The following is a 26,941-nucleotide window of genomic DNA, read 5'->3' as shown; positions in this document are numbered from 1 at the left end:
ATTGTAAGCTTCGGAACCATAAAATTGGCTAAATTGCCTGTTGCAATATTATTTTAATGTTTTGATCTATGCTCAGGCATAGACAATTCGTTGTATTTAATTGTATTTCCGTACAATAATTCCGATTTTCTATTTCTCGAAATATGAAGCATTCCTACTGTTTAATAATAACATAATTTTAAGGATATGCAGTTTTTATATTAATACCTATATAAATATTGGTTTTAATAAAAAGTACTTAGTTTGTTTTTTATTCACTAGACGTTTCAATGAATGTCTGCAAATAAAATGGCCGCCAATTATCTATTTCAATTATACAACTCAGTGTAAGAATTTTTACGGGAAGTACTCATAATTAAATTGCAATTGTGTTATGTTATTATATTTTTTGTGATTAATATCATTTGTAAAATGCATACGGAATTTAATATCAATAACCCACCAACTGACATGGCGGATTCATAATCAACCAATCAGAAGCAAGATTCAAGCGTTTCAAAATTATAGGTACTCACATTTCGCGTCATTTTGCTTTTTGGTGCCTTCAGAAATTAAAAATTGCGTGCTGATGCTGTAATTATTTGTGATGATAAAAATTCGAATTATGCTACGAAAAATGTTATAATTATCGTTTTTGTGACTTAAAACACATTTCAAACGTGCAATCTCATATAAGGCTATGAATAAGGATCCTTTCAATCTATGATGAATATACATTCAAATAAAGACTAATATTTTGTTATTGTAAACAAGATTATGTTTGCGATACACGTGCAAATTGTGGACAATTGACAGTTGTTATGATGTCAGGAAGGGGGGCAAAAAAACGCGGACGTCCCCCAAAATCGGGAAACTTTGAAAAAAGTAGAAAATTCCAATATCATCTGTTAAAAAAACCAAAATATTTACAAGCGCAAAATATATCGACAGGATCATTGACTAGTACACCTTCAGCCTCTAGGGCATCATCGCCACAAGGAAGTGATACTAGTAAACGCAGTACACGGAAACAAAGGGGTAAGACACATAAAAGCAGAAAAGGAGGGTTATCAAATTCATATTCAAGAAGAGGATACAACCCCCAAGCTGCTGACTATCACGAATCTGAATATCACTATGGCTCTGACTTTGGTGATGAATCCAGTGATAGATCAGAACAAGAAGATGATCATGTTAGTGAAAGCTCTGATGGGTCTGTCAGTGATGGTGCTGCAAGTGATAGTGCTTTTTCTGTTAGCAGCTTCAATTCTAATGTTGGAACTCCCCGAAAGGTATCCACAAACTATACTAGACCACCAAGCCCTGAGCCTCTTTGGCTGCAGGAAAGACATATACCCTACCTAGAACTCCCTCCATCTTCTGATGACTTGATAATGCCTCAAAACTTAGTGCTACAGGTTGTTGGTATATATGAGGTCTTGCGCCATTTCAGACATCTAGTAAGATTGTCACCATTTAGATTAGAAGACTTATGTGCAGCATTAAGTTGTGAAGACCAAAGCAGTTTACTTACTGAAGTCCATATAATGTTGTTGAAAGCATTATTAAGAGAAGAAGATGCACAACAAACACATTTTGGTCCTCTGGACCATAAGGACAGTGTTAACATAACTCTCTTTTTGTTGGATGCAATGACATGGCCTGAAATTTTAAGAGTTTATGTGGATAGTGACAAAATGTTTGGCCAAAATGTTTCCAGAATATTAAATTCATGTGAATATCCATTTACTAGTGTTGAAGACAGACTTACAGTACTTCAATTTCTGTGTAATCAATTTCTTATCACAAATCCAGTGAGAGATGATCTAATAAGTGAAGGTAAGACTAACAATTTAAATTGAATGAATCCCTTTTTACATATCTACCTACCTTTTTATATAACTACTTTTTTCCTTATGGTAAGTTATAATTCAAAAGTAATAGTTATCTATTACTTTTGAATTATAACATCTGCACAGTTAGCTAGTGGAAAGCCGCGCGAGTAGTATAAAATATAAAATAATTCTCTTATATCTCGCATGAATAGATAAGTTTGATTGATATGTGATTATAGTCCATTTTGGTCTAGTGGATTAAGATTTGGATCACCCTATAAAACTTGTGGATTTGATGTTCAGTGGCACAAAAGTTAGTGATGTTGCCTTTCATCCGGGAATCTCTGGTTCAATAGTCCAACCCCTATATACCAATATGTTATGTATGTTTATTCAACACTCTTTTGGTGAAGGCAAACATTGTTAGGAAACTTTTCACAAACTTGCAAAGACATTCACAGGCGGTGTAAAAATGGACCAACTGGCATACAAGGGCTTAAACCCAGGGTGGACACAAAATAGGCACACAGAAGACATCAAGCTGTAGGAAAATAGTCTGTGAATACGACATTTATTTTGTTTAATATATTTACATTGAATATTTAGAAAAGGAGTGACAAACTAGGGATAGGAGGCATTTCAAGGTTGTGGGGCAGAGAATTTCATTATCTCTTCCATGTAGACTCTAGATTGTTGCAAAAATGACTTTGTCACTTGACACTCCAACGCTATAACCATATCATGCATATTCAGTTAACAGTGACTTAGTGATTTTTAAATGTGGAACATTGATCAAAATAGTTGATCAACATATGCAAGTGTACTGACTTTTCTATTTCATTTTATTCCTAATGTAACATGCTTTGCCAATGTATGTGAAACATTTAATAATTTAAATTTTTAATCACCAATAAAGTTAAAACTTATTTTTTAACATTTACTAACTTATTTTAAACAATTTTGTGAAAATCATTCCTCAAGTCTCTGGGAGCTAAATCAACAAATTTTACAAAAGTTCACCCAACCATAGTGCATGACAGATTGGTGCTCCCGAATTATCAGAAACTAATTTTGAACTGTCATAACATATAAAACTGATCTATTAGTTATTGAGTGTAAAGGCTATCTTTTAAATATAACACTTATTTAAGGATTAAAATGCCATTTATGGCACTTAACATTATAATGTCAACTATGACAAATACTGTCTTAACTCATTTCAACCACAGTTCCTCTGAAAACATGATCTAGTAATGTCGAGGTAGCTTAAATAATAAACAAACAATAATCAATAAACAAACAAAAATTTAAAATTTATGCAAAATCCAAATTCAAATATTTTTATTCAAAATAGGATGTGACATCACTTATTGAAAGTCAAAAACAACCACCCATTCCAAAATGAATGCCTCAGACCTGAGAAGAATGGGCGCAACAAACTCAGCGGGCTTTTTTTTTTAATCAAAAAAATATGTTTACAAAGTAATATTGTACACTTAAACTTATTATTTAATAGCCTGAGGGTGGTCGCTCCACTCTCAATCTGTGGTATCATTAAGAAAGTCATTTGTTATAGTAATCTTTACCACACAAACATTTTTTAACAATTCTTTTGAATAATGTAATACTTTTGTTTTGAACATTTTCTGGGATCTTGTTGTAAAAGCATATACATCACCCCACGAAAGACTTACTAACTCAACTTAGCCAAGTAGTATACATTATAAGTTTATGTCTATTCCTGGTGTTAACATTATGGTTATACATACATTACATTATCAAGAATATATTGAGAAGCAACAGTCAAGATGTTAACTTCTTTGATTTTTGCTCTCAATATTTCTTTAGGACCTAGGTTATAAATAGCGCGAGTAGCCCTCTTCTACAGCACAAATATTGTATAAATATCAATCATTTCATATTAAAAATCTAATGTAAAAACACAGTTACACTTACACATGTTTTAATCCAAAGAAAATACTGTGAAGGCTTATTTTTAACTTTCGGTTTGCAGCTCCTATACATTATGATGACCACTGTCGGGTTTGCCACAGGCTTGGTGATCTATTATGCTGCGAAACTTGTCCAGCGGTATATCATCTTGAATGTGTTGATCCACCGTTAGAAGATGTACCTTCAGAAGATTGGCAATGTGCACTTTGTAAGCAACATAAAACTGTTGGAGTAACTGATTGCTTATCTGATGCTGAGAAACAGGGACTCTTGTGTCGCCATGAACATTTGGGTTTTGACAGGCATGGCAGAAAATATTGGTTCATTGCAAGAAGAATTTTTATGTAAGGACTGTGTTTAAATATATTTTGGTAGTATTAAAACTCATTATTGTCTTATTTATTAAAACCTTGATTAAATGTTATTTAATGAAGATTTATTTAGAGAATATTCACTTATTTGTCATGTCTTTTTAACTTGGACCGTAAAAGCCCAAGTGATATTTTAACAAGGTGTAGTTGTTTTATTAGTTAAAATATTGATGGTTAAAAAGTTCTTTTTTTAAACAATATTATTTTAAAAAATTAAAAATAAAATTATGTTTTGAGCAATATAGACAAATATGATAGGAATATAGTATGAATGAATCAATTGGACGTAGTTCCTGAAAAACGTTCCGAAAGCCAGAAACATCACATTTTAAGGAATTTGTGTTTAAAGTTTAACAAATATTAGTGTATTCCATACATGTGGGTTGTACTATGTCATGATGTCATTTAAAGAGTGATAGTAGGGCTGCCATTTTATGTCAGTCGGTTAATACGAATCACATGACCAGTCTTGTGTTCTTAACTAAATTGTTGACAACATGATTGTTGTTTGGAACATTTTTCTGGAATAACATCCAATTGTGCTAATGATCTAAATCTAATTGTATTAAAATTTTATAGTGAGTCTGAAAGTGGTGAAGTCTGGTATTACACAACATCTCAACAATTACAAGAACTATTAAATGTATTAGATGGTAAAGAAATGGAAGCACCTTTGGTTCGTGAATTATTGGAAATGAAGCAAGAAATTATAAGGCAAATGGATATCACAGAGAAATTTACAAATCAGGTTAAAGGCAATAGGAAGTCTTACTTGGAAGTACAGAATACTAATATTATAAAGCAAAGAAAATTGGAAGAAAATAGAAGATCTGGAGGTTACATGGAAGAAAAACTCGACAATGACTTTTCAATTATTTCTGATAAAGATGGTGCTTCCGAAGTTACAATGGGCAATGAAGAAAAGACAAGTAAAGATTATGACGAAACTATCGAGGATGAGTCAAAACCAAAAAATAAATGTAAATCTATATCATTAAGTAAGAAGGAAGAAGGTAAAGACTTAAGTTTTAGTGAGCATTATTTCATAAACATCATATTATCATCATGAATTTATTTATATTATATGTATTTCAGTTTCAGATAGAGTAACTAGACACAAATTGAATCAAATATCCAATGGGACTTACTTGTTTAAGTTGGGCAATGAGAACACCTTCAAAACTTATGTGAATCAGTATACCTCAAATCCATTGGCTTTAAATAAACCACAAAGAAATGAAGAAAGAGATAAAAAACGTTATATTTCACATAAATTTTCATTGTCATCAGCTCAAGAATTCAAATGGATGAATTTATTGAATGGTAATAAAATTGATGAATTTTTTTTCCACATACACAAATTCATTTATTGAATAACTAAGTGTTCATGCTATAGTTGAGATACAACAATGCTAAAATAATTTATAAAAACACAAAAATATTAAGTCTTAATTATTACATTCTAGCTACAAAGCCATTCCTTATTGCAACATTAAGACAGACCCTACTGCAGTTGGAGACAAGTATTGTCATACAATTCATGCATCCAAATTGGAATCTTCTACGAAAACCCTGGGTACAGGCTGTGCAGCTCTGCCAAGCGCCAAAGGATTTCTCAAGAGCTCTATGTGTATTGCAAGTAAGTTTATGTATGTCATGATTTTGATACATCAGATGGTTTACTTTAATTGACTTAATTTAAATTGCTGTAATATTTGTAGGCGTGCATTAAAAGTGCTGTGTGGGTACCAGCCTGGCATGAACAGCTGGGACATGTTCATCTCATTCGCACCACTGCAGCAGACCGTGAAGAGCGTAAGAAGCTGGATAAGAGGGAGAAAAAAGAAAGAGATGAAGAAGAGGAGAGAAATAGAACTGCATTCAATTTTGTAAAATACTCATTAGGCTTACGTCATCAGGTAATTTATAACTATAATCAAAATATTTCCTTTATATGTTATCAAAGTAATAAATATAATATTCTAGGAATAACTATTTAGAGCTGACGAAATTTATTTATAGGTGTGGAAACAAAAAGGTGAAGAGTATAGGATTCATGGACAGTGGGGTTGGCTATGGAACTCAATCACAAGAAAATGGAAAAAACTGAACACATCAAATAAATTAAGCTTGTGTAATGGACCTGCCAAAATAGCAGTGAGAGTTAGAGAGGGAAATACAATTAAAGTGCTGGCTGTAGAACCAAAAACATATGAATATTTGACATCCAATGACACGAATGATCCAGATGCAATATCAAAGTGTAAGCATTCAACAAATAACTGTAAATTTATATATTTTCATAGTGTAACCCCTAATATTACTTATTTGCCTTTTGGTCTTGAAAAATTCAAACATTTTTTTTTCTTTTTTATTATTTTACCCCTCAAAGTTTTACTTTTTCGTTGGTGCCATCTCAGGGAAATACTGTTTATGCCTTTGTGATAGCTCTCTGGTGACCTGGACTGACAGGTCCAGGTCTATTGCTCCTTGAAATTATTTATTTTTACCATGTAAAAATTATTTAAACTGCTGAAAAAATGGTAGTCGGTTGGTGCCAGGTCCAATTACTATGGAGGTTGTCAGAGGGTTATTAAATGTAGGTAATGCAAAGTTAAAATGGTTTCTTGAACTGTGGGACCACTTCTGTTATGGAGCAAAAGTGATGAAGATTTGTTGATGATTCGGGGCTGTCTCTTCCAGTGTCGGTCCGCAGTTTAGTACAATAGAAATTGGCTGTTATTACTTAACTGAGTCTGTGGAACCTGTAGTGAATTGCATTACGAAGTGGTCTTCAAATAGTTACCGTCCCTTTCAAATGGGTGATGAATTAACCATATCTTCTACATTCACATTGTAAGCTGTTGCTGCTGTGTTACTTCTATGACGATAGACTGCTGTAATTACCAATATATCCATCTTTTCTATTAAGGCCGAATATAAAAGCAATCGAAATTGTAGAATAGCTGTCATGTAACAAAACAAAAGAGATGCAGTATGAAATTTCGAATCAAGACGTTTTTATTCTAATTCAAAGTAAAATTGCCATTTTATACTTAAGTCTTATACCCTTATTATTATACTAAAATTAACATTTTTAATACTTAATATTATTTATAATATGTATTTTATTATTTTCAGTACCACCATCAATCCAAAACATGAAACTAGAAACAGAAATAGATGATATTGAGGAACTTGATGTAGAAAAAGCATTGAGTTCATCAACAAGAAGATATTATCCAAAAATAGCAAGAAAATCAAAATTAGATGATTTACTTTCAAGAAGGACATATTTAAAATTACTGGAGGAAAAAAAATTAGGAAATTTACTAAACAATGTTAAAAAAGAAGAATGTAATATAAAAAGCGAAGAAGAAGAAAATATTGATGTTGAAACTCACGATTCTTCAGACACATCTGCAATGTGCAGCAGTGATGGTAAAAAAGATAATTATTTATATTTACAGAACAAAAATATTGATGTGCTTAGAGAAAATTATTTGAAACTTAGCAATCTAACAAGGCATTATAAATGCTATTCAAAAGACTGTAATAATTTAGAGGCTGTTGTTCTTAAGGACAATATCAAGCTTAATTGCTATTCACCTTTATGTATAGAAAAGGAGCATATGTTAAATAAACTTTTAGCATTATTAAAATCTGAAGCTGCAAACAATACAAATTTACAGTCAAGTGATAGTAATAAACTATCAATATTAGAACAATACCTTATGGGTAAAAGATCTAATTCTAACGAAAACATTTTAACTGATCTGCTGTCAGCAGTAGTATGTGCTCAAGAATGTGATAATAAAAAGGTGGAAACTTTCGTTAAGCGGAGATCAAATGAGTTTGAGGCTCAACATAAATTGGAAAATAATGAAGATGAATGTTTCCTCAAAAATGAAACTACATTAGAAGAAAGTGCAATTCCTGCAGTTGGAAATGAAATGGATATAGATATAGGAAATAACAACATTGAGGATAATGAAGTTGAGATAGGTCCATTGAAAGAATTAACTGATAATGATAATGCTGATAAAGATAGCCAAGAAATACGTCCACCAATTCCAAAGCTTAAAATCACTAGAGGAAAATCAGTGAAGTTAAATAAAGAGTCAAAGAACTATGAATGTTCTGTAAAAACAGAAAAAAATGAGGCACCTCAATATCGTGCATTAGTTAATAGAAGATTTGGTGGTAACAAAACAATGAAAAAAGAAGACAGAACTATTAAAGAAGAAGTAAAAGAGGAAGGAATTGTACGAATTTATTCAAATCCTGATGCTAGAGGAAAAATTTATTTAAAAAAAGTGAAATCTGTTTCAGTTGAGAGTAAAAAGAAAAGAACTGCTGTTAAGTACCCATTATGCTCCACATTTCATACTAAAAGTAAAGCAAAAACAATATTGGTGTTGCCAGATCATGAGTTAAAAAAGCTTTGCAGACAAGCAGGTCACAGTACAGTTCCTGGATTCAGCCAAAGTGCCAAACCGAATCAACTAGTTTGGCCATATCCTTGTGCCAGGCCTTTATTTAAGACTTGTTGGTTGTATCGAACAGTAAACTTGCAATGGTTTTCAAGTGCAGCTCTTCAGTTGAGAGTTATGTGGGCATCTTTACGATGGGATGATATGGCAGCCAAGGCTGCTACTGCTGATGGTAAGCATCAGCTTACAACTGACACTGAAATTGTATCCCTTGAGTTGCTGAAACATAGACATATTGGTCAGTTTTCTGATAGGACACAATACCTAAGAAGGAAGGTTGTGATACCTCTAGAACTACCTAAAACTGTACGAGAAGTAACTTCTATTCGCAGTGGCTTACGGAAGAGAAAACGTGCGGAGTCACCACAAAATACTGAACCCCAGGTAATAATATTATTTAAATTTATAGTTTATACGATATGAATGACATGTAATAAATTCCTACAATGACAAGTACGACATAATATGATACAATAGGCTATTCTTCAATTTTTCAAGTGGTATTTTTATTTCTTCAAAATATTTCCACCTTATTCAAAGAAAAGATAATTTAAATTATATATAGTCGCGCCAAAAAGAGAGCCGCCATGATCGTGACGTTATAATATAAACAAAGAAACGTCAAATGTGCGGTTCAATCCTAATTGATTTTTCAAAAATAATGACTTCATAGTCGGTATCGTTGGTGTGTTGCTAATATCAAATTAAACAGATACAGATAATAAAACTATGATTTTCATTTTGAAAATATGAATAATTCTCGATTTTTTATATTAAATTAGTATTGAATACGTATTTCGAATGGCAAAAACACTATAAATAGCATACTTTCATAATTTAATTTTGATAGATGAAACTGACCTATTTGCATTAATTATATAAATTAAAATTGTAGGTTTCAGAGGAATGGGTTGATGAAGATAAACTAGAGTTATGGGAAGTGCGGCAGTACGGCGAAAGGGCTGATCGTATTACGCCTGTTACTCGGACTACAACTGGGAAACTTCCAACACGCAATATTGCACCAACACCTACTAATCCTTCAGAGCTAAAAGACAAAATGGAGCAACAGCTAAAGGAGCAACGAGCAGCACATCAACAGAAGAGGGCACATGAAATGTCTCAAGGTGTGTAGATATATATGGATGATCAAAATAATCATTTAGAATTGTTAGGCTTAAATGCTAAATTTAGCATTTAAGCTTTTAGCCACAAAAAACTCAATGATACTTTTTTTGTGAGAACATATTTAGGTCTCTTTGGTTTGCAATTAAATTAAGGAAATCTAGGACCCCATAAGATGAAACGATCTGGTCAAGATCACCGGAATTGGATGAGGGCAGCGCAGGGCCGATCGTAATGGTGATTACAGATTAGCTACCATTTACCAGTGGGAGGCGCCTTTGCACAGGATGCCGGCTAGATTATGGGTATCACAATGGCGCCTATATCTGCTGTGAAGCAGTAATGTGTAAAGACTATTGTGTTTCGGTCTAAAGGGCGCCGTAGCTAGTGAAATTACTGGGCAAATGAGGCTTAACATCTTATGTTTCAATCCTGTGTGGCACTGCGTTGTAATGGGGAAGTTGTATCAATTACCAACAACTGAACGTCCTGCTCATCTCGTCAACAATTTTCATAAAAAAATTGCGTGTGCGTTAACGACTTCCGCGTGTGCGTTAGAGAATGCCGTGCGTGCGTTAGTAAGTGTCACATACACAAAAAAGTCAAGCCGATCGGAGATGTCTTGATCGTCATTGTTTCGAGCTGCTCTTCGTTGTATGCGGTCAAATGGAAGAAGCTGGTATTGGGGAGAGCCAGCCCAGAGTTGATTATAGTGCTCTATGTGAGGTCGAATTTGCGGCTAATATAGTTGCACGCGGTGGCCAGAAGTGAAGTACTGTCCTTCCCTACTGAGTACACTAAGCTTTTTAGAGGCCAATTTGGCCTTCTCTTCCAAGTGACCGGGAACAAAACGTTGCTCGATATATCGACGCCGATACTACCTGTGACAGTTAGAGGAGTGATCTCAAATCAATGGAACAAAGGAACACTTTAATAGTGAAGAAATCTTCAATATAAATGATAAACAATAATAATTAATAGCTAATAAACAACATAGCTGATTAAGAGAATTAATCTATTTCACTTTTAAGCACCTTTGAATGAATTATTTTAAACTGCATAAGGTCTTATAATTTAATTTACTTTATATATACATAGTTTAAATCTATTTATTGACAAATATTGAATACCATTCAAAAGAGTATATAAATAACAATTAATGCTAATACATTCTTTGTTTTAATGTACATACAAATTATTTTCAAATATATATTGAGAGTAAAAAGTCATTATTTTTATCTTCTTGAATTTATCTCTTAGCGACTCACGTGCAGTTCTATATATGGCGCGGACATCGGTCTTCCGACCACAAAGATGGAGTCAATATCTGTGGCATTACTGCACAGTAACGGGCCACATGGTGCTGTGAAAGTTACTAAAGTAAATGTGATATGGTTTTTGGTTACGAATTTTTTTCGTCCTCTAACAGACGTTTACGTAGATCGTTAATGCAGATAGCAAACAGAAATGGCCCTAATATTGAGCCATGTGGCGCCACCATTGCTACATGTGAACCAAATAATAATACACCATTCATATCAATTCTCCGAATTATATTGCAGAGGTAGAATGTAATAAAGTAGTTAGGTGGTGTATAATGGTGTAGTTTACTGAGTTACTAAAGTTTTGTATATTATGTTGCATGTAAGTTATTATATGAATATGAATTATTTCAAATTTTGCAGATTCAGTTAAATCCACCCCCAATTCTGGCAAAAGTACATTAACATCACTGCTAACAACAAATACTCCTACAACAGGGAATCAGAAAACTGTTATAGGTACACGAAGAATAATTATGACGAAAGGTGCTGATGGTAAAACAAGAGTCATTAGTAGTCAACCGGTAACAAATGCCAAGACAGAGAGCACAGTCAAAGCTGGGACTACCCAGAAAGATGGGCCTCAAAGAGTACAAATAATACGAGCACCAGATGGAAAATTAACAATCAAAGGTCTCCTACCTGGACAACAGTTGCTACAATTGCCTGATGGAAAATTACATGTTGCATCAGCAGGGCAAACAGGTCTTCCAGGGCAAGTTATAGCAAGCATACCTGCAAAGTCCACGGAAATAGATAAAAATGATAATGAAAAAATGACAGTGAAAATTAGCCAAGAAGATAATAAAATAATATCGAGTCGCGTAACGACACAGTCACAAGTGAGCACGCCAACAGGAAGGCATATTGTCGTGCAGCCCGCTACCCAGGTACAGTTTAAAGTATACAAAAAATAATTTATATAAGACCTTGAAAAATTAGTTGCAGTAACTGTTTACTTCTAACTACTACATAGAATAAAACTTAAATTAATAATAAGTTCATATAAATTTAATGTTTTTATTTTTGTCAAGATAACAGTGATCACAGTGACAGACAACTGCAGGATAAGTTGTTGTATAAGAGTTTTATCATTATCAGCAGGTGGTAATGCAAACACCGCAGCAAGTGATGGTTCAGTCGCCGCATCAAATGGTTGTTCAGGCGGGCGGCCGGGCGCCCGGGCCGCGGGTTCAAGCCGTGCTGCTGCAGGGCCAGCTGCTGCAGCGAGCGGCCGCCCCGCCCTCCGTGGCGCGGCCCCGCCCCGCCTCGCAGCAGATATTGGTCAACAACTCGGCCCTGGCGCAGCAGATCGCCGCCGGCAAGGTGCACCTGGCCACCGTGAACGGGCAGCAGGTGCTGATCCGGCCCACGGGCCACAACCAGGCGCAGATCGTGGCGCACATCGGACAGAGCCCCGTGAGTGCGCCGCAGCCGCCGCCCCCGCAGCCCTCCCCCGCCCCCGCTGTGATCCGGCCGCCCGCGCTGGCTCCGGCCACGCCCACCCTGGCGCCCGCTGCGCAGCAACTGACGGAAGACCAACTTGTCGAGAAGCGGTTGTTGGCGGGACAACCACCCGGAACTGTCATCAAAGCAGTTACTGCACAGGTACAGATTTTTTATTTTATTTATTTATTTATTAAGGACAATCAATGGGTTACAATTAATCATTATTAAACTAAACAAAATGAGGTACTTGCATATTATTGTTAAATTGTAGACCCACTTAGAAATTGCCACAGCTTGCAAAAGAGATACTGAGAGTTAGAAGCAGAAGAAACAAAAAAGAAGAGGGACAAGATATTATAAGATCCAAGAAGCTGTAACAGCTCTAACAGATTATTCATTCATGAGTATTTTAATTGTAACACCCCATAAGTTCATATATTATAATTTCTATTTTAACTGAAGTTACGGGGAATCAAGATCCAAGTCTCCAACTTTTGGTAGTTTCAAACCGAAATAATTGTATTAAAATCAAATCAAAATCACTTTATTCATGTATGTCACGGAAATTACACTCTGAAAAATTTGTAGAATTTTTTGAGAAGATGTAGGAAGAAACTCATTGACACTCCTTGAAATGTCAATTTACTGCTTCATTGTTTTACAAATAATTTCAATTACAATATAATATGTATACTGATGCAACAAAAATACTCAAACATTAAATTTAAGCAGTGATGCTTTAATAAGTTTCATTAGGTCAGGAAATTCCCCATGGTACCTATACAATTGTTAATTCTAACAGCTAAATCTGGTGCAACTTTGCAGACTTGACAAGTTTTTTTTTATATAAGAGGGGGCAAACAGGCAACAGGCTCACAGGATGGGGAGAGGTGAGGCAACCGCCCATGGATTCCGCAACAACAGGTGTTTAACTGATATGCCCCAAATATTATTTGTCGCCTTATTTTTAATAGATTTAAAAGCAATTATAACATCATGTCACATTCAAGAATCTTTCAATGATAAAGAGCGGAGTCCTGTGATGAGTTCAACAAAATTTTGGTGAAAACAGGTATATCTGTAAATAAGGTTTCGAAAATTGTTGCAACTTCGCAATCCGACGTTCCAGGGTTGTTATCAATGTTTAACTTAAGCTCAGACATTTTATGGGTCACCCTTCTGGCTTCTTCATCTATTATTCTCCCTGTCGTTTTTATTACGGTAGAACTATTATTCATGCATACCTTGAATTGGCAATTGTATAATCTTTTATTTTATTTGCCCGGCACCGGGTTGTGACCCGGCTAATGGGAAATGCTGATCTAGACAGGTTAATAGTCGAAGGTTAAATCTTCTACTTCAATTCAATGTCATGATTTCATTTTATCGTTTAATTTCAGGTTATGCAGACTAGTAGTGGCCCAAGTATAGTATTGCAAGGTCTACACGGATACAACCTAACACCACAACAGCTAGGATTAGTGCAACATCAAGTAAAGCAACAACTTTTAAAAGGTATAGTAACTTTTAAAAGTAAAGTAACTTTTTAGAGTAAAGTAACTTTTAAAAGTAAAGTATCTTTTTAAAGGCAAGAAACCAGAAATTGCTTGTATTATGTGTTGGAAATGCTTACCAGTACTCTTATAAATTAATGAGCTATAACTTATGAATGTTTTAGTGAGTTGAAATTCTACATAGCCTAATTTTATTCCTGAAGCAACATATTCTTATAGAGAATATGTGATAGTTAAAATTTGACTAAAACTTTAATACTTGTAATAAATACAACTTCTGATATTTACAACATTATCACAGAAAATATTCAATTTTGTTACGAAATTGAAAAGAAGTTAAAAAACATTAACGATTTTCTTAATGATACCACTGTCAATTTGTTTTTTAAATATTGTATAATATTGGATATATTGTTTCATGCAGCACAAGAATCGACGGGTAACCAAGGAATGTTGGGACCTCGTAAGATGTATCTGGCAGTGCAGCCATCCCCGGGAGCAGCCCAGCCCATTCAGACTATACACACGTTGCCCGTACCGGCGCCGATGCCACAGGTAATATACTACTACTAGCTGGACATAGGTCATACGGGCTGCCATGTTCCTTGTTTCTGAAAAATCACATATTATCTTCACGGACGAGTAAAAAAAGAAGGACTCCACGCCCTGATATTAGCAAGTGAAGCACCATTATGCTAGTGAGTGTGCGGTTACGGGGGATACTAGTTACACAATTTTTACTCCCCTAAATAATCATATATGGCCACAAATACTTATATAGTATCGTTTTTACACTTTTTCACAACGCACGACGGCATTTTTAAAATATTTTATTGAGACGCAAACTGATCTGTCACAGACGATGACAATTCTCATAATGGCCGCCTATCGGCCTGTAGTAGTGTAAGTGTGTGCGTGGTGCTATGTATTTACACGTTAATCGGCTTGTTTTACACTGTTATGTAAGGTGACACCGAGTCCTTATTTTTTTTACTGGTCCGTGATTATCTCAGATAATTTATACGTCTATATACAGTCCCTTGCACTTAGACAACCGATAAAAACAGGCAAATCTCCGTAATCGGCAAGTACCCCGCACCGCGGTATTGGCGCGCGCACAGCGGCTTGTAAATGCGTATTATTTTACGATGATATGAGAGAATGTATTTGAAAGCTATTGACACAAGCTCTAAGAGCATGCAAAATAATCTTTAAAACAAAATGATGGGCAGAACTTTGTCAGGGCGTAGTGTGCCGTACGGCACTTTCGATTTTGGTGTATATGAAAGATCTAGTGCCAAAGGGCACTTCCCGATTTTGGAAGGTTTATAGTTTAGTGTGTGTCAAAAGCTACGCTTTACACTCGCGATTTGTATGACTAAATAGAGGTTAACTCTAAACTCAATTGCTAATTATTGCTTAGACGTATAAATGGTCTTAGTATCTCTATAAACAAATACATGATCTCTGCACTGTGGAGTGAAGAAGCATTTCTGAATTATTGATAAGTTCAGTTCATTTGTAAATCTTATTAAATGTTTCTGCATATGCTGACATTTACACTTGACTAGTTAATTTTTGACTGTCATAGAATTTTTATGACTTTTTAGTGTGACTGTTGAAACTAGAGGTGGTGTCGAAAGTTAATTATTATGATACATTGAATTTTACTGCTTTGTTTTAAATCATCTTTTGCTTATTTAACAATAGCAGAAAGTTTTCTGTAATTATTGAAAATTATTATTATAGGATATTATAGGATATTTAAATAACTTATTGAACGTCAGAATCTATCACTCATTCGAAAATATAAACTTTGTTGGCTTCCTTTTTGTTTAATAAGTTTTCACTACAATAATATTTAATAATTAAATAGCCTTAGTGTGCCTACTGGATTCCATATCGTTATCATTAAGAAATTAATTTATATTACTTATACCTTTACCACATCAACGTTTTTTTTACAATTCGTACCACATTTTCGGAAATCATGTTGTAAAAGCATATACATGAAATAACAAAACACGTGTGTAAGCTATGTTTTAATTATCTTTTTGTAATAACACCGAATATGTTTAATTAAATGTTATCTTTCAACACCCACCTCTAGCTGAAACCTGTCTGAGCCCATAAGTGTAAATGATGTCATGTCAGCTTCTAGACAATCTACATAAGAAACGCTAATGATAGTCAATAAAGCAATTTAGTGGAATTTTTTTAATCTTGCCTCTGGACACTAGTCTAGAACTACAAGAGTATGGAAGTATGTGATAAACACTTGCAATTTTCATCAAATAATTAATATTGTAGGCTGTAATAATTCTTCATGTGAATTACACTCTAATGCGCGTTACTCTTAAAAGTTAAGTTGTAGGATTGACATTTTATAAGGGTGTGTAAATGTAATGTGTAAAGACTCAAACAGTAGCATACAAATTGAATTATTTGACTGCTAATCTTGCCTTTGCTTTTTGGTTTGACTGTTGGAAAATGTTGTTTGTCACAACCAAAAAACAATATATCGTTACAATAATATAGTTATTGAACTATCAAAATCTTTATTTATGGTTGTTTGTGAAGAGTTTGTTAACATTAATTATTGAAGGCATATACTGTTCACATACTTTAGGAGTTGTAAAATTATCTCTCCATAATGTTGGATTATTAATAATTAAATGCATTTCTACACCTTTATACATTCGTATCAGATATCAATTATTATAATATAAAATATATCTCCACCTTTTACAATGAACAGTTATTGTTGCTTTTACAAGACAGAGTCGAGGGAGCTCTGTATCAAAAGTGGCCCCCGTGTAATATTATAAATAGTTTTGTATTTAACTACGCTTAAACATATAACTGCGCTATCTAGATACTGTTTTTTATAATGAAAGACTGGAAACATTTTCTTATGAAGTAATAATATATGTTTTTAATAATATATACCAAAGAAATACTGAATTCTTAGTTATTACATAATATTTGGTTCAGTTAAGCACAATGAACCATATAAATAGTATTATTTATACTAAAAAGTCATTACATTTTAGTTATTAATTGTTTACTTTATGGCAATGATTGCCCCATGTAAGATATTCCATTAGCCACAGGGCAACATTACAAATAGGAACACGATATATTATAGGTGGTGTTATCATTAATTAAGATTAGAAATTATATTATAAGTAACTAAAATATGTGCAATAACATTTGTTTTTTTTTTAAAATAATTATTTGTTGACTATGAAATTAAGTTATGAATTTGAATAGGGTTATTAGCAAAATTATAGCCATTTAATTTTGGGGGTCGGGTATCAATTAGAAGTTCAGAATTACAGATTTTGATATCTTCACTTTGTGCCATTATTGTTGGTGAAAATAATATGTTTGTGTTAAATATTATATAACGTAATGATACCCCAGCCTTTATTTTATAATATGACATAGTAAGATGTCTTTCTCCATAGCTAGTAAGTATTAACAGTATTTACAATTGCTCATACACCACCAGAATGTAACTATTATAAAGTGAACAGTGCAATATAACCGGTAAAAAATAAACTCTTTAAAAAATTAATTGACTTTCATTTATTTAAATTGACCTTGTTTATTATTTTTGTAAAGTTATGTTGATAGTTGTTGATGCTAATGTTTTGTGGGGGTGTATGGGCAATAATTATGGCTATTCCGACATGCATGATTTAGCGAAACACAAAATTATTGTAAATAAATGATTCAATTAATACATAAAAGAAAACATATGTTCCCACAAAGTTTTAGCTTTTCTTTACTTTTATTTTACTTTGATTTTGTGTCCTGATAATTTCAATTTTGGTTTTATTAGTAGCTTTAGTGTGATTATTGATGTACCTTTTAGGAAGTAAATGAAGAAGAGAGGTTAAAATGTTTTGTTAACGGTGAAGATAAGGTCGCCGTAGCTAGTAACAAAGAGGCGATACCATCAAAGCCCGAGGATATTCAAGGAAACAATACTAAAACTGATATTGTTAATGCTGTTCGAGATGCCAAAAAATTTGTACTTACACCCGACTACATCCAACAAAGTAAGTTTCATACTTTTCAATAATTTTTGTGTAAAAATTGTGATAATACCCAGTTCTATAATATAATCAATTAATCATAGATACTTGTCAATTTTAATAAATTAAATTTAGAGCTGTAGTCAATCAATATATATTTTTAAGCATATTTATACATAAAAAGAAAATAAAAATAACTGTTTAGACAATGTTTTTACATAATCAAATTACATACATTAAACATTGATAAAATAATATTTGTTATTGTGTAGCTATCAAGAGTGCCTTGAAGCAAGAGAACTTAAATCCGGAGATCGAGGAGAAGCTGATACAGCTGCAGCGGTACCAGGAGAAGCAGATGAAGCCGGAGGGTGTGGTGGAGCGGGAGAAGGAGAGGGAGAGGGAGCGAGAGACGCGCGTGGTGGAGGCGATTGTGGAGCAGCCCTCGCCCGCGCCGTCCCCGCCGCCGGCGCCGCGTCGGCGACCCGCGCCGCGCCGCGACGACGACGACGAGTGGATCGAGAGCAGCCCCCGCAAGAGGTCCCGCGCGCGCCCCGCCTCGCCGCCCCCGCAGCCCGCCCCCGCGGCGCAGGCCGCCCCCGCGCCGCCCGCCGCCCCCTCCGCGCGCCCCGCGCCCGCGCCCCCCGCCGGCCCCGCCCCCAGCGCGCTCGACGAGCGGCGCCGCGCCGCCTCCACCAACTCGCGCCTCCAGATGATATTGTTCAAACACAAGGAGCTGCTCAAGAAGGACATCATCAAGAAACGCGGTCTTCTAGAGAAGGAGCTCGGCATCGAAATACAAGTAAGTCTGATGCCGGCTTGGTTATGGGTACCACAGCGGCGCCTCTTTCTGCCGTGAAGCAGTAAACACAGTAATGTTTCGGTTTCAAGGGCACCGTAGCTAGTGAAATTACTGGGCAAATGAAACTTAACATCTTATGTCTCAAAGTGACGAGCGCAATTGTAGTACTGCATTGTAATGGGCAGTGCGTATCAGATCAACGTCCTGCTCGTCTCGTCCCTTATTTTCATAAAAAAGTAAGTCTGAGTTAGTTTACTTGAATCGCCGTACTTAAGTGGCCCTTCACTAGATTGACTGATGAATTATATTTACTGCCAATCACGTAATTGCCATGCAGGTGATCTGGGCGAGGGATTCCTAGCTATACTTAACGGCATGTAACGTAGAGAAGTTTGGATTTCTTAGAGATATGGGGTCTATCAGTATCTTCTTATCACAAGAAAGAAATCAATTGCATCCCATGGCCACGTTGGTATCAACTGCCGCCTACAAATACTGAACCTGCGTTACCACTCACCCCCCTTACTGTATTTAACCACCTAAATTGCTCAAATAATTAAACATGGCACATAAAATATACAAAGTTTAATATAATATGTTAAATTAGCTAAGAATCTAGTTCCCGCAACTTTTTTTTCCATAGATGTGGGATGCTGTTTTCACCGATTTTAGTAAAGCATTTGACCGAATTGATCAGTTCATACTGTTACGGAAACTTCTATTTGCTGTGGAATAAATGGAAATCTATTCAGATGGTTCAGCTCTTACATTGAAAATATGTCTCAACAAGTTGTTGTAAAGGGCTATGCCTCTTCTTGGAATACTGTTTCTTCTGGAGTGCCACAAGGCTCATTACTAGTCCCTCTATTATTTAATATATTAACGATGTAGGCGCTTGCTTTGAATCTTCAAATTTTTTGCTGTATGCTGATGACATGAAAATATTCTTAAATATCATCAGAGATTCAGAATGCATTCACAATTCAGCTTCTTCAAGCGGATCTAGAAAGATATGAGGCATACTGTCATCTTAATAAACTAGACCTAAACGTGTTAAAATTTAATTCCATTACTTTTTCACGTAAGTATAATATAATAGAACACAAATATAAAATAAAGGGCGTTGTTCTTAATTCTGATAATGAATTAAGAGACCTTGGTGTTTGTTACACATGACAGTAAACTTACATATGAAAAACACATTGACAATATAGTAAAAAAGCCAAGAAATCTTCTGGTTTCATCAAACGGATATGTTCTCAATTTTCTAGCGTTAAAACTCATTAAAATACTATACTGTTCATATGTTCGAAGCACCCTTGAATATTATTCTCAGGTTTGGAACCCTCAATATGAAGCCCACATTAATAGACTTGAAAAAATTCAAACAAGTTTTTTAAGATATTTACGATATAAGTGTAATAAATATGCAGATTATATAATAAGATGTAAAAGGCATCACATCACATACTACCATTACAAATAAGACGTCAAATAGCCGATACAGTTTTCTACTCCAAGATAGATTCTTCTAAATTAACATGACAAATTGGTATTAAAGCGCCCAATAACTACACCAGGACAAAATGTACACTACACGTTCCTCATTGCTGTACTAATTACAGGCAACATTCATATTTTATAAGGTGTCCACAAGCAATAAATCAGATATTAATTGACTTGTCTGATTTTGATCTATTCAATACGTCACCAAACGCGTTAAGGGGTAGATTGACGAGGCGTTGGATGAGTGCGTGTTCTCTTGAGTGCTGAATACATGAATACTATAATTTCCATTCATTTTGTCTTCGTGTATAACCAATTATACAAATAATACATTTTATTAACTCTCATAGAAGTTGATATATCTGATTTTCTTATCGGTAAATTTTCAAACTTGTAGCTATATACTAACTATACTTATATATGTCGCAGGTATCAATATACCATGGAAAATTCAAAGCCGTGATATTACAATTTCACTAGTGATTTTTTGAGTTTTGTCGCAAAAAGGCTTGCTACTCAGCATTATACTAGTTGGGAATAACCCAACACTGATTTTCAGTAGCTACCTTCAAAAAGGCGGCCGTCGCGATTACAGCCGCAAGTCCTTCGACTATTGAATATACTAAGTATGTTGAAATGATAATACTCAAAACAGAAGGTAAAAATAAAATTGTTGTAGACGGCTAGGTCGTAACAATTATTATTTAGATATATTATCTAATATTAAACATATTTTCCAACAGAAGGAGCTCTCAGCGGAGCTGGCAGTGAGAACCCGAGCTGAGCGCAGCAAGCAGGAGGAAGTGAGAGGCAAGCGTCGCACCACGTCCGCCAACCGGGACTCCACTCCCCGGACCAAAAAAACCAATAAGAAGGAGAAACTACTCTGTCTCTGTCGGACTCCCTATGATGATACTAAGTAAGTGTGAAACAATAGAGACACATTGCATTTCAGTAATAAATTTACACTTATGACTCAGTTCAGCCTAAATTTAAAGAGATAGAACCTTGAGAGATACAGTCTTGCTGCTAGAAAACCGATGAAAACAGGCCAGGTTTTTTAACTTTAGAGTGTGTGAGAAACTTCGTCTAACACTCGCGATTTGTATATCACTTTGTATTACTGTGCGTGAATTGCTCATAATTTTTCGACATTTCACGGCTGTCACAGTCTATTTAGTCATTATTTTTATCTAGTGGAGTTGTTAGTTTTGATAAAATTCCATTTATTAAATTATTTGAATTCAAAACATTTCAATAGTTCCTATTGGTATAGACACCGTTATAAACGATATAATATTTTTAGGTTTTACGTTGGCTGTGAGCACTGCAGTAACTGGTTCCACGGCGACTGTGTCGGTGTGACGGAAGAGATGAGCAAGACCATGGAGGAGTACGTGTGTGCTGATTGTAAGAGGGCCGAGGAGACACAGGAACTGTACTGTCTGTGTCGACAGCCCTACGATAACTCACAGTAAGATATACTTGTATTTGTGTACCAAAGTAAAGTCAAATTCAATTTTTTTTATTCAAAATCATTGAACGTCAATACAGTACAATAAACATTTATAATAATAATTATATATATACATATATAATATTATATATATATATATATATATATATCGCTTCATTCCCAGTCTGTGGTATCACTCGTGTGGTAGGCACTCGAAGTCCAACTAGTCGTATTTGCGATTAATATTAAAAAATTTAGTTCCTGTTATAAGGATAGATAAATATAAGTTCACTTACCAACATTTTCTGTCAGATTGATCGTGTTTTTTAGCAAGATTTGTCAAGTTATGCAAGTCACCGTAACCAGTATCATTCCACACAGTTTTCGTTGTAGAAAATAATCAGCAGGGGAAACAGAACAATAAATTGGAATGGCGGCATCCAGCTAGCCAAGTGTATTTTTCGTAATACTTGGTATTGAAATATTTCATAATTTTACCTTTTTGTTGAGTTAAACTAATATTTTTGCATTGGTCTATAAAGAGACACAATTTTTATTTTATCTACGAACGAAAATTGTGCAAATACCTTATTTATGTAAACAAATCGTAATGTCGCCACAATCCCGACAATGGAATTCCTCCATTATATTTTAATTCCTTACTAGTTACCTATTTTAAACACAAAATACACAGCAACTTCTTTTTCCAATATAAACACTAAATATAATTTACAATAAACAAATCAGCACAAAACAAATAACTAATGTAATTAGCTTAATAATTCACGACCGTGATATAAAGTACACATAAACACAATAACTAAAAAATGGCGCTGTTATTGTTGATTACTGAACAATATATTTTTATTTCGGGAAATGTCATATTTTATATTTCACAATCATGAATCACGTCATGTGCGATGTCAACACTCTTATGGCAGCGCAATAAGGTTGAAACTCGGACACTAAGCGAACGAGACACGTCATAATAATTACTCATAAATCATAATGTAGGCATAATTTATTTCGTTGGTTTAATCCGTGACAGCTCGGTTGTCATTTCGAAGTGTCATTAGCTGGCCTACCCCGGATGTGTTAAAGATGTCAAATAGCGATGGTCATATTTAAGAACGATATACATCGTATAACGGTCGTATTACCTTGACAAATAAATTTTGTTAAAGAAATTGAACGTATTCTACTAGGCTCTAGTAAGCATTATCGGAACTGCTTACTGTGAGTATTTAGTATATCGCGTAACGAAAAACTTACTGGTTGGGTGTTCAATAGAAGTTCGATTATAGAATAAAAGAACTAAATTTATCTGAATTATCTTGGAATCTAGTGTAGGTATATTAATTAGACTCTAAATATGGTAGGTAGGCTATGCCTATTGGCATATATGGAATGCACGCCCCTGATTGTATGAGACATCAATCTACTAGTCTTGTGTAGTTCGAAAGACCCACAGAAGAACTACGGGAATTAGTTCCCAGATCCCTCGCTCCTTAGTTCTTTAGTTCATTATCAATCCTACGGATGCTACATAATATTAGTAATCAGTGCTACAGATCCTTTTTCAAATTCCAACACTGTTATGTACTTAGCAAACTAAATTACAAAATTGTTTATTATCTTGCGCAGGCCCGATATACAAAATATGCTGCGCATAGTTGTCAGTGGGTATCTAATTATGTTCACTAACTATAAGGCCTATCGCAGACGACAGACTATCCGTGGCGCACTTTTTAGCCTGTGATAATAAAACCGATAGAATCATAAGCAGTAAGTAACGCATACGACGTGCAAAAAGTCTGATACACAAAATATCCTTGTAGATCTGACAGACCGTGCCAATCCGCACCGCGCCGTGCAAAAAGTGCGCTAAAAAATATAACGTTCGCGTGTACACGCGCTAACGCTAGTCGCTACGTTCACTTTAGTCTGTAGTCTGCACTTGCTAGTGATTGACGTGTATCATGGCGCTAGACATCGATGTATCGATGTTGATTCAAGAAATAGAAGAAAACAGACCAGCACCGTATGATACATCTTTGGCAGAGTATCATGACAGAAATTTATAAAGATAATTTGGGGGATGAACTGTGCAAATTTATTTGGATATAGTTTTAGAATTGATTGTTTAATATGAAATTTTTAATCTTTCTGAAAGAATACGATAAACCCAAAATTCTCTATTTCTTCTTCTTTTCTTATATCTCATGTACGAAATAATACACTGCAATCTCTGTACTTCCATTGCGTGTATGTCCTTCGTCCATAGTTCTGCTGACAAAATGACCGAAAGTGTACGTCGTGTGCGTTTGGTCTGTTTAATATCTGCCAAAGACATTTTGCGCGCAATGCAGTCTGTTTGTGTACCGCAGATTCGATAGTACAAAACGTGTGTCATCTGCGATAGGCCTAATAGCTTTAGTTCGCATTTGGGGATGATCAGTATTGGATTCGAGAAAGGAACTAACGAACTAAAATACCGACCTAGTTCGTTAAGGTGCTGTGATTAGTTCACATTCACATTGACCGCTCCCAGTGTCGAACTATTATGCACAAGCCTACAATATACAAACTTCTAACTAATATTATTATTATTTAATAATAATTATGTATTAATTAGTTATGAAGAACATAATATATTTAAACATATATATATTTTTAATTTTTCAGGTTCTACATATGTTGTGATCGATGCCAGGATTGGTTCCACGGTCGCTGTGTGGGCATCTTGCAGTCAGAAGCAGACAATATTGATGACTACATTTGTCCAAACTGTCAAAAGAACAGTTCAGTCAACTTTGCAAACATGAAAGAGCTCACACAAAAGGATTATGAAAATCTCAAAAGGCTTGTCAAACAAATACAATTACACAAGAACGCGTGGCCTTTCATCGAGCCTGTCGATCCCAGGGAGGCTCCCACCTACTACAAAATAATTAAAGAACCAATGGGTAAGCTATATAACAACTTGATTACCGCACGATAAATTTAGACTCATGTTTCTGCTAATCGTCATAATATCCCATTACATAGCAGTCGGCGTAGATATTTAGTCACTATATTCTTATATAAAATATTAAATAACATTGTCGAGCCACCCTTTCTAAAAAAAATAAGCTTTAGAATTCCAAGAAAATCATCTCGTTCCCGCAAATTATTTTCCATAGATATGTGCCATACGAACTATGCAAATAAGGTAATGCACAGTTTTCAAGAATATAACAAAAAATATTCTAACTTCTAAACGGGTAAAACACGTAAATAAAACACTGAAAACAGGAACATTCACGCAACTACGATAAAAACGGAATAAACATTATAAGAAAACGGAATAAAGTATAGGAAATAAAATAAAAATAATTACAACAATTTAAAATATTTTTGGTTAGGTTATGTTAAAACAATGCACGAGCCCAGCGTAGCAGGCCGCGGCAGCAAAACAAGTGCCAGAAATGAATTGTAGGCGTGTCCCTTTCTTTCCCCATAAAAGTGTCCCAACCCTTAAAAATGTCATAATTTGAGGTTAGGTTATAATGCTTTTTTCTCTGGAACCGGTGCATTAGCTTGTAATAAGGAAGTAGCATTATAGTCATGGACTAAAGCAATATCGATTACAATATTTTTACCTCATATTCGTGCTATCGGATACTAAGTTTTAACCATCATTTGTTAAAAACTGTATGTTCCCTGAAAAAAAGAATCTCCTTAACTTTTTTTGATTTTTGTTTTTGTTTCAGATTTACAAACTGTGGAAAGAAAAGTGAATGATCAAACGTACAGTACTTTGAGTGAGTTTATTGGTGATATGACTAAGATATTTGACAACTGTCGATATTTCAATCCTAAAGACTCTGAGTTTTATCGGTGTGCGGACAGTCTAGAAGGATTTTTTGCACAAAAAATTAAGTACTTTCGTGAAAAATTGATGGAAACATAATAATGAAGTGAATGTGTGTTTGACAGTTGGGACAGCATGTTGCTGACAGTGAGTGTTTTGTGAAAACAATATTGTTGTATATTATTTTAGTTAATATGATACGTTTGATCTGTAAATTGTAAAATTAATTTACAAGAGCTAGTTATTTGTAAAAAATGTCCCTGAAAAACTATTTGTTATGTCAGCAAAACTCATATTAGGTATTTATTCTATTTTGTATATTAATGCTTTTTACAAACGACTTCTGAGCTTCGTCTGATAAGGCTCTGTGCCTAAGAATATTATGTACACATTTTTCTTAAGAAAAAAAAAATATTATGTTAGCTGACTAAATGAGTTACTTCAGTAGTGTTTAGTTATATTATATATTACTAAGGTAAACCTATTGTATGTAAGAAATAAATTTGTAATAATATACATAATATTTTCATTTTAAAAAGTATTGAAAATTAAAAACGACAGTAGTTGCCAATTTGCCACATTGACGTAGAAGAAGCTGGTCGTCATAAACAGAGCACGGCATCTTCAAGCCAGCCCACATTCTAGCTCTCTACAAAGCAAAGGTACGGCAACATATGTAGTATTGATGTCATCTCTGGTATGGGGCCCCCAGTATACAGAATCAATTGACCGCGTGCAATACAGAGGTGCTCGAATTGTCGAGGATCTAGTGCCCTGTGAACGGCTCGCTTACCTGGCGTAGAGACGTCGCTTATTTGTACATCTTCTACCGCATTTATCATGGCGAGTGTTCCGAAGAGCTGTTTCACCTAATTGCCGCCGATTTCCACCTTTGCACGATACGCCACAAATTAGTATATCATCCCCACCATCTGGATGTGTAGCGTTCATCCAAAGTGGCGTTTTCAACGAACTTTTTTCCACGTACAACCAAGCTTTTTCAAGCGTGTTTCCGGAACGATACGACATGGGTATCTTCAAAAAAAGCGCGTACACCATCCTTAAATGCCGGCAACGCTTCCGTGATTTGTCTGGTGATGCATGAAAATGTGGGCAGCGGTAATCACCTAACATTGGGTAACCCCACGCTCGTTTGATCTCCTCTTCCATACAAAAATATACTATAAAATTGTAACTAGTATAAAAAATGTAAACTTGCTGTATGTTTTACAAACAATAC

The 26,941-nt window shown here is 34.8% G+C and overlaps 1 protein-coding gene across 3 annotated transcripts; it reads left to right on the top strand.

Annotated features, from left to right (window-relative positions):
• The first annotated feature begins 249 nt into the window (after positions 1-249).
• On the top strand, positions 250-26,222 carry LOC126964947 (nucleosome-remodeling factor subunit NURF301). 3 transcript variants are annotated; one of them, XM_050808282.1, is made up of 19 exons: positions 250-1,818; positions 3,829-4,111; positions 4,718-5,151; positions 5,240-5,461; positions 5,605-5,777; positions 5,860-6,057; positions 6,161-6,401; positions 7,280-9,015; positions 9,527-9,758; positions 11,442-11,968; positions 12,180-12,686; positions 13,928-14,042; positions 14,466-14,596; positions 17,922-18,108; positions 18,357-18,886; positions 21,136-21,311; positions 21,699-21,866; positions 24,534-24,814; positions 25,601-26,222. In XM_050808282.1, the coding sequence occupies exons 1-19, from the start codon at positions 801-803 to the stop codon at positions 25,798-25,800; spliced, it is 7,359 nt and encodes a 2,452-aa protein (XP_050664239.1). In that variant the 5' UTR covers positions 250-800; the 3' UTR covers positions 25,801-26,222. The 3 variants fall into 3 exon arrangements, with proteins under 3 accessions (XP_050664239.1, XP_050664238.1, XP_050664237.1); XM_050808281.1 differs by having other exon boundaries at positions 251-1,818; positions 5,234-5,461; positions 12,183-12,686; XM_050808280.1 differs by having other exon boundaries at positions 251-1,818; positions 5,234-5,461.
• The last annotated feature ends 719 nt before the right edge of the window (positions 26,223-26,941 follow it).

Source organism: Leptidea sinapis, chromosome 6 (genome assembly GCF_905404315.1).
Source record: "Leptidea sinapis chromosome 6, ilLepSina1.1, whole genome shotgun sequence".
Taxonomy (NCBI): Eukaryota; Metazoa; Arthropoda; class Insecta; order Lepidoptera; family Pieridae; genus Leptidea; species Leptidea sinapis.
The sequence above is the reverse complement of the archived record's forward strand: the minus strand, read 5'-3'. Positions and strand labels throughout refer to the sequence as shown.